Genomic DNA, 9570 nt, shown 5'->3' with positions numbered 1-9570 from the left:
TTTAATGCATTAAAATGGTGGGGGACCGTGGATGGCCATGATCGTTCATGGTCGTCACTGAAAACACGATACAGCATTGTAACATCAAACTGTATAACCGCATGTAACCTGTTTAGACCGCACTCCACGTATAATATGATTATTTGGATATACTTTTTCAGTAGACATAAAAATAAAATTTTTTATTAAATGAAAAAAAATGTTGCATGATTTTTATAGGAACTCATTTGAAACCCTTATTAAGGTTTATAGGAACTCATTTAAAAATGTAATTAATTTTATAACTACTTATTAAAATGTAATTACTTTTATTAAAAATATGAGAAAAGGCCCCCTTGTTTTTTATAGCTAAGGCGGGAACTTTGAAATTCAATTACAAGAGAACCATGTCCGACCGCCAAGTTCTTTTTGCGCGAAAATTCTTCAGAAATCGCGCTCCATCGAGGATAATTTTTTCGCGAATTTCGGGGATGAGTCCCCTTTTAAAGTATTATTCAGTATTTGTTTCGAGTTCAGGAAATTTTTGAAATTGTCGTTTCGCGCCTATTGCACCAAAACATTTTTTTTTTTTCCACAGAAAGAGCCATTTGATGGCGCACCCATCTTCCGGAATTGGCCAAAATTGTTGATATAAAGATGGACATAGTCAAAGAACCATACGCGAGGAACGTATTAAAATACTTAAAAGGTCCAAACGGATCTAATATGTGAAAATATTTTTAATTCAAATCAAAATCAACACCTTGATCAATTTGCAAATAGCATTAAAAAATTTTTTTGGCGCTGAAAAAATTCCACATGCGTTCTATTTGAATTTAGTTTTGAGATGATTTCCATTTTTTTTTAAACACCTTAATTTGCACGTCGTCTCTTTTCGGAGACGGCTTGCTTATGTCGATCAGCTGTTCGCTTTAGTGAACTCTATGTTAACAAGAATCCGCTTAAAATTGAAACAGCGATTATATATTATTTAATATGGAATTAAGCCATTTTCTGCATCCACCTCATGGAAATTCTTAAAATGCCTTTGCGATAATAAGTTTTTTCAGCAAACAAAACATAGTGGCAAATTGACACTGTCATTCACACTTATGATGTGGACAGCTTTTTCTGGCGACTCTGAGTAGCAGTGGACATAACAGCAGTTTTAACAGCGAGTGTCTGCTAGTGTGGGCAGCAAGAATGAAAAAAAAAGAAGCAGACACCAAGTAGATGAAACATTTATTTTAGCTGGTCGCGTTTAAGACTAAAGCCTAGTCATCAGATCGGCTAAGAGTTTCACTAGTCGAAAAATCTTATTCTTTGTAGTGTGACCAATGTTTTCAAAGTTCACCGGGGTTGTTGCCAAACGGAAAACAAATCAAATGGAGAAATTTAAAAAGGAGGAGTTTGCTGGTGCACAAAGAAATTTAAATAAAAATAAATGGAATGTTCATCGAATGTTTTCATTTATGTAAATTAGTAGATTAAAGCTTCCTTCTCGTCCCATGGATGCTTTGCCATCTTTCCCGCTCCACCGCAGTACAGTTCCGAGTCCCAATAGGCATATTGGACCTTGAGGAAGTGGGAGAACAGGGTTGGCCCGCTGATTCTTCCGGAAGCCGCTCAGCATACTGGCAGTGGCTGGCTATGGCTTCTCCAACTGTTCCTTAGCGGGCGCCCTATTTTCCTCCTCCCTATAGAAGCCAGCGGGTCCTCCAGCTCCGCCTTAGCTGCCAAGTAGCTGGTGGTATTGGTGTCCGGAGTCCTAATGGAGAGGTCGTCGGAGATCGTGTTACTGGTGGTTCTCCTAAAAAGATACTTCTATTATTACAACGCAACCAAATTCTTTTGGCCAGATCTTACTTTCTTTGCGAGGGCGCGACGGGCAGAATGTCCATGTAGAGATCGAAGTCCCACTCGGCATGTTCCTTCCCACTGGGATTCTCTAGTGGATCTCCTCCAGCCCTTCAACTATTCTGCGAATTTGCCCCTTCTGTGGAATTGCTTCCTGTCGGAGAAATCCCACAATAAAGGGCATAAGCTTGGATTTGGCGTCCTATTTTATCTACTCTAACACCCTGCATCCGACTTTAGGGTTTTCCTTCCATTTTTAATTTTTATTTTCCACATCGCCTTTGCACGAACACCGCCAAAGATTAAATTTCTTATTCTTTGAGCCGCGGCAAACGGCGTTCATCGAAAACTCACTCGCGAAATCTGAGATTTTTTCTGGTATTTCCTTAGCTCATCTGAGTACCGCGCTGAAAAACAGACCCCACGAAAAACGTTAGCCGGGTATTTGCCACTCGCTCACTCCTATGGTTAGCTCGCGGTTCTTGTCGATCTGAGTATTAGGCTTAATACTCAGATCGGCTAAGAGTTTCACCAGTGGAAAAATTTATTACTTGTAGTGTGATCGCAAATTCAAAGACCAGACCCGCCGAAACCCGTTAGCTGTCTAACAGTTCGGCTATGAGTTTCAATAGTCGACCAAATCGTATTCTTTGTAGTGGGACCGAAGTATTCAAAGTTTACCCGAAATGCGTTAATTATGGTCTTTTTGTTAAGCAGCTGCGTTTGTTTTGTTGACAAACGAAAAATTTAAAGATTTAAAAAGACTGCTGGTGCGCACAAAGAAAAAATGTTCAAAGAATTTTTTTATTTATGTTAACTAGTACTTCCCCTGCAGTTCCACAATTGAAAAAAGCGCCCAATCATCACGAAGCCGACTGCGACGTCGGCAGAGAAGCCAGCGACGCCGGCAGAGCTGAGCGCAACGGCGGCAAAGCGACGCGCTCTCAGTCGGGTCCGCAAAGAGAACGCACAAAAAGTAATTTTGGGCTCTACCTCTCTCGCCATGTCTCAGACGGAAAAGTGCGTGTGATGGGAAGGAGGCCCAGCAACTAAAATATATAGACTTTTGTGAACCCTTGCCTTTTGAATAATGCGACATTTGTTCGTAAATGATAAAACAACCTTTTAAAATAATAGGTTTCTGTTTAAAAATATTTGTATTTCTTAAAAAAATGTATATGTTTATTAATATTATTTAATAATATGTGAAGTTTTAAGAATATATTTTTATAAACCGATTTGCATAGTCGGATATGTCTATAAATACCCTGCTTTTATGTGCAAGATGCATAGACCAAACGGGACATGCCAAAAAAACAGAACAACAACGGATTAGCGGAACCGTAGTTGTTGTTGCTTGTTGTTTTTCTGAAGGGCACGCGAATTTTTTCGTCTTTTTCACTTGGGTTTACTTATGTGAAGGAATCGACACAAGGGATGGCTCGAAGAGAAGCCATCGGTGGCAGTCGTACAACGGGCAAGCGAAGACGACGATACGACGAAATTTCTGGAGGCAAAGCTATCGAGTTTCAGCACCATGAAGGGAACATCGAACATGGCACGGCATCAGATCGCGATGAAAGACGACAAACCAATAAAGCAGCGATACTACCCCAAGAATCCGAAAGTTCAAGGGGAGATCAATGCGAAGGCTGACGAGATTCTCCAGATGGGATACATAGAACATTCAACAATCCCATACAGCTCTCCCATCGTGATGCTTACAAAAATGAAGGGCAAATGGAGACTGTGTGCCGTCTTTAGGCAAATCAATGCCAAGTCGATAAAGGATGCCTACCCGATGCCCCGAAAAAATTATATTATCGACCAACTGAGGGAAGCACGGTACATCAGCAGCTTGGACCTAAAGGATGAGTACTGGCAAACCACACTGAAAGCAGACAGCAGGCAGTACACGGCGCTTACAGTGCCGGGGAAAGGCTTATTCCAGTGGAGAGTAATGCCATTTGGACTTCATTCGGCGTCTGCGACCTTTCAACGGGTGCTGGACCGGGTGATCGGTCCCGAAATGTCGCCGCACGCATTTGCTTACCAGGATGACATCATAGTGAGCGGGCGCTCGCTGGAAGAACACAAGGCTAACCTGAAGGTGGTGTTTCGACGGCTACAGGAGGCAAATCTGAGGTTATGCCCGGAGAAGTGACAATTTTTCAAGGAAGAGCTGTTGTATCTTGGTCAACGAGTGACTAGCGAAGAAATAGGCACGGGTCCGGAAAAGGTAGCAGCCATCGCCGAACTAGAACCACCATCGACAGTAGGAGAGCTCCGACAGTACTTGGTACCGCCGGTTTGTACCTGACTTCGCAAAAATAGTCAAGCATCTCAACGATCTGCGACGCAAGGGCAATAAGTGGGTGTGGACACAGGAACCCCAGACGGCGTGCGAAGAGGTGAAGGCAAGACTCGTCGCCGTACTGGCGTGCCCGGATTTCGACAAGCCATTCATCTTGCAAACTGACGCGAGCGACTACGGCATCGGAGCAATCTTGACCCAGGAAACTGAACGAGGCGAAAAGGTAATCTCTTACTCGAGACGAACGCCCAACGGCGCTGAGAAGAATTACTTAACGACCGAGGAAAAAGTGCTTGGCAATCGTCTGGGCGATCCGAAGCTGAAACCGTATCTGGAAGGTTACCACTTTAAAGTAGTAACCGACCACATGGCGCTAAAGTGGCTCAACAGCATAGAGAGCCCTTCAGGGAGGATCGCCAGATGGGCCCTGGAGTTGCAGCAGTACGACTTCGAAATAGCTTACAGGAAAGGACAACTCAACGTGGTGGCAGACGCTTTGTCAAGGCAGCCACTACCGGAAACGCTTCGAGGGATCAAGGAGACGTCGGCGGCGGAAGCTTCTGCAACATGCAGCTGGATTCTGGAAATCCGCGAAAAGATAAGGACCCAGCCGCAAAAGTATCCGGACTACGTGATGGAGGGTAACACCCTGTACAGGAATATACCTTATGCGAGGATGTCGCAACGTGGAAGATGTGCGTCCCGAAAGCTCTACAGCAAACGGTGCTGAAGGAGAACGACGACTCACCGGTGGCTGGCCATGTAGAAAGCCGAAAGACAATAGCGCGTCTGGCAGCCCGGTATTACTAGCCAGGAATGCAAGCCAAATCAGATGAAAATGGCTGGGAAAATGCTGACGCAGGGGCCAGAGGAACCATGGGCTACGGTATGTGCGGACTTCGTCGGACCCCTACCGCGTTCGAAGCACGGCAACCAAATGCTGCTGGTATTGATAGACCGGTTCTCCAAGTGGACTGAGTTGGTGCCGCTGCGAAGCGCGACGGCCGAATCCCTAAAGAAAGCTTTTAGTATGGGGGGTCCCTAGGTATGGGGTCCCGAAAATAGTCATAACGGACAAAGGAGTACAGTTTGTCAGCAACATTTTCAAGAGTTTCCTGGCCGAAATGGGAACCAATTATCAGTTCACAGCTCCATATACCCCACAGAAGAACCCGACTGAGAGAGCAAATAGGACGGGGAAGACAAAGGTAGTGCAGTTTGCAGGGCAGAACCAAAGAAACTGGGACATGGCCGGAAATCATGTTGGCAGTAAACACGAGCGTTTCAGAATCTACAGGTTACACCGTCGTTCATAACCCAAGGCAGAGAACCAAGACTACCGAGCGCCCTACCGACCGACTGAGACCCCGGAGGAGAAGGCCAACAAACTCAGAGAAATCTTCGAGATTGTAAGGCTAAATCTGAAGAAAGTATCCAAGGATCAGGCTAGGAATTATAACCTAAGAAGGAGGCAATGGACGCCAACGGTGGGTGACGTCGTGTGGGCCAAGGAACGCCATTTATCAAAGGTGGTCAAGGGGCTCGCAGCAAAATTGGCCCCAAGATATGACGGACCTTACCAAGTCATGGGTTTTGCGTCACCAGTAATCTGCAAAATACGACACATAAACACAAAGAAAGAGCGTAACATCCACGTAAGCGAGCTGAAACAACAAGAAACAGAAAACACAAGCGAGTGGCTACAACAAGCGGACGCAACAGACGAAAAACAACATTGAAAGTCCAAGGATATCTCCAAGGACTCAAAGGATACAACGAAAAAAAAATTCAAGGATATCTCCAAGGATCCTCAAAGGATACAACGAAAAGAGTTCAAGGATATCTCCAAAGATTTTCAAAGTATACTACGAACACACTCCAAGGATACATCCAAGGATTCGAAAGGGATACTACGAAGTGACTCCAAGGATAACTCCAGGGAGTTGCCAAAGATACTAGAAATATCTATTAGGAACCGATAAGATAAATCCAAGAAATCTGCAAGGATACTACAGGGCAACTACAACAGGAGAACGTTAAGAACACAAAGGGAGCAAACCAGAGCGTCCAAAGACTCGATTTGGACTGATTGGAGGAAAGAAAAAACACGCATCAACAGTCTGCCGAAGAAAGGGGGAAGACGCCACAGATCAGAGAGCTGTACCGTAGATCTGGGTAGGAAGAAGGAGAGGCCGAAGGAAATAGCGGGATTGAGCAAAGAGGAAAGCTCGGAACCGAGGTGTCGTTGAAGGGAGCCCAGGCTTCAAATGAACAATCAAAATCGACAAGCATCATGTGCACACGTGTGACAAGGAGCGATGCGCGTTGGATGATGGCTGCCCACCAGCCGTCCGGAGAATCCAGCCCGGGGCAAGGATGGTCGACAGCCCGGCCTACCCGAACCTCGCGGCGGATCTCCGGGCGTGGCGTTCCCGAGCCGGTCATCAGCTCCGACAGCGACGTCGAGTTGGTGAAAGACCCGCGGGTGGAGCAGCGGCGATGACGGCTTTGCAGAGCTGGCAACCGGGCCGACGGTCGCATCCCGACTGGTGCGGCGGAGGTCGAATAAGCCAGCGAGGAGCCGCCCCAGGACCAGCAGGCTCCCGGTAGCCCTGCCGAGTGTGTGGCAGCGGCTACGTTGGAGTATCGCCGGATACGTTGGAGGCGCGACGGCGGAGCGAGGAGCGGCGGTTGAAGGAGATGGAGGAATCGCCGGAGTGGCGGGCCCAACTGCGGACGGCCGAAAAGGAGGAGCAGCAGCTGTGGGAGAACCCGGGGTACCCACCCACACCGAGGTATGCGCCCGAGCCCTGCATCCCGCCACCAGAAGTGGCAGAAGACTGGGTGTCCTCACCTCCGCGGTGGCTGCCCGAAATCCCACCCACACCGCGGTACGAGGGGTCACCGCAGTGGACGCCAGCACGACCACCCACGCCGAGGTTCGAGCAGCCACCACCGCAGCAGCAACTCGAAAAAATACAGCGGCAACAACTCGAGCAGCCACAACGCGAGCAGCCACCACCGCAGCAGCACCAACGCGAGCGACGCCAGCAGCAACAAACCGATCCACCTCAGCAACAGCCAGAGAACCCGACGGGACAACACATCCGGACGGACATACCGGCGGCCCACGTGAGCCAAAGTACCCGGACGTTCGTGGCCGAAGGGGTAAGGAGGCGGCAGCAGACGGTCGTCTGGACGTGGCCGGAGGGACCCGCGGAGGAGACGGCGGCGACGGAGGAGCCCCGAATCTGGGAGGAGAGTACTCCCCGGGTGATCCCGCTGGACCCCAGGACCCGCGGCAGACCGGAGCCATGGAGACCACCGACACCGAGCACCGGACCGACGACACCGGCATCAGCAGCAACAGACGGCCCGACGGCAGCACCGGAACAGGAGGAGCCGCTGGAAAGGGGGCCCTGGGTGTGGCCCGAGCCCGTGTACAGTGGCCGTCCTCCGCTAAGACGGCAGCACTCCGCGCCCAAAATCACCAAGGTGGTGGCCAGGCCAAAGTTGGTGAGGATGATGTCGGCGCCGGAGAGTCAGCGATTGCGAGAGATCGCAGAGCACGAGTGGCCCGAAAGAGGCCCGCATCATGGGCGGCAGGCGCAGCGTGCGCGTATAGAGAGAGGGTCGCGCGTTCTGAGTCCGGTTGGGGCTCGCGGGCACGAGAGTGTTTGAGGAGCAGCCGAATAAAGTTTAAAAATATAAGAAAACGAAAAAAAATTTGAAACCGGCAAAGGACGGGAAACGCGGCTGAAACAGGGGCCACAAGAAAGAGGCATACATGGCAGCTCCGGCATCCTGAAATTCAAATTGATCTAATGCAGGAAGCAGCCAAACGAATACCAAAATACTCACCTGCTGCGAAGCAATTGCGAAATCCTCTCCGCACCGGCTCTCGAGTGTTGCCAGCGTGGAACCATGCTCAGCCGGCTGAGGACGACTGAAGGGCGAGAGAAAGAGACAAGAGGCGAGAGAGGACGTATGAGGAGAGAAAGGATGAAATAGAAAGGAGTGAAGAAATGCGAAAACGTACCTAGAAAGTTGCAAAATCACCATGAGCCAGGGAAGGGGGCGCTTCGATAGGCGATCGATTGGCACTGGACGATAGTGCGATCGATGGGCTCACGAAAATGGAAATATCGGCAAAATGTGGAAATATCGCAACGAGCAGGTGGCAACGCCGCACCGTCGGTATCGATAGTCGCAGAAACATCGATCACGCACAGATGGTTTGACCAGGCGGAGGAACCGTGGAAAGGAGTGGGACGCAGTATTGAGCAGCGAGCTGGGGATCGATAGCCCATGAGTATCGATGTCCCAGTGGAAACATGGGAAATATCGGAGCGGGAGATTTCAAGTTGCTACAAGGAGGATGACCAGCGCTGTAGAAACTCAATAGAGTTAAGAGCGTCGAGGAGAGCAACGAGGGAATCGGAGGGAGCATCGCAAGGACTCGAAGGCTAAGATATGCAAGGAAACGCCGGAGAGTAGGAACGAGTTTTAAATGTTTCCCGAAGTAAGGGGGTAACGTGAGGAGTTGAATAACTCCCCACAAATATAAGCAGCAGCAGCAGCAGATGGCCGGCCGCTTACCAGATACGCGGCGTATTCGCGTAGTAACGGCGAGGCGAGGAGAGGATGGAGAACGAGAGAGTTCGGAGACCAAGGATGGAGAGCGAGAGAGTTTGGAGACCAAGGATGGAGATCGAGAGAGTTTGGAGACCAAGGATGGAGATCGAGAGAGTTTGGAGACCAAGGAGCTGATAAGGAGAGAGTGGAGACTTGCCGGGCAGAGCAGGCCCTATATAAGGCCACAGAGCGCTGACAGCTGGATCAGTCGATCACGAGGAGTCAGACCATCAAGATCAATCAGATACCAAAGTGAACAGTTAATCAACCAGATAGTCTACGAGGCAGCAACAGCAATTCGAGTCGTCGGAAAAGCAGCGCCGTGGGATTCTACGAGGAGCAAGATTGCTACGTCGAGACGTTCGGGATTGGGATACCAGGAATCTCCGAATTAAGACGCAGGTAGCTGAGGTCCAGAGGGCGTCACACGACTAGGTCAAGACGGTCGGTTTAACCCTATCAACAAAGTCCTGGCAAAGGTCACAAGTGACGAGTCAAGGCCAACCAAGCTACCAAGACATTTGTAATAATATACCCGCAATAAACCCACTACGAACCCGTGAATTCTGTGCTTTCTAAGTGAGCTACTGTGCGGTCACGTTTATATAAATTTGGTGGGACGAACACACAATCTACTGAGCTAGCCGCACGAATCTCGTAGCGAGCAGACCACAAAAATCAGTTCGTTACATCTGGCGCCCAACGTAATTGTCCCAGCAGTGAAAGCAAACAGAAAGAAGTGGATCTACCGGCTTAAAAAGGAGAACTTCGCCAATGTCGCACAT

The 9570-nt window shown here is 48.9% G+C and overlaps 1 protein-coding gene across 1 annotated transcript; it reads left to right on the top strand.

Moving 5' to 3' along the window:
• Positions 1 to 6850: 6850 nt before the first annotated feature.
• LOC139354300 (uncharacterized) lies at positions 6851 to 7831 on the top strand. Its single transcript, XM_070998521.1, has one exon. The coding sequence runs from the start codon at positions 6851 to 6853 to the stop codon at positions 7829 to 7831; it is 981 nt and encodes a 326-aa protein (XP_070854622.1).
• Positions 7832 to 9570: the final 1739 nt, after the last annotated feature.

This window comes from Drosophila suzukii (assembly GCF_043229965.1).
Source record: "Drosophila suzukii chromosome 2 unlocalized genomic scaffold, CBGP_Dsuzu_IsoJpt1.0 scf_2c, whole genome shotgun sequence".
Taxonomy (NCBI): Eukaryota; Metazoa; Arthropoda; class Insecta; order Diptera; family Drosophilidae; genus Drosophila; species Drosophila suzukii.
This window is presented reverse-complemented; position numbering and strand designations above follow the sequence as displayed.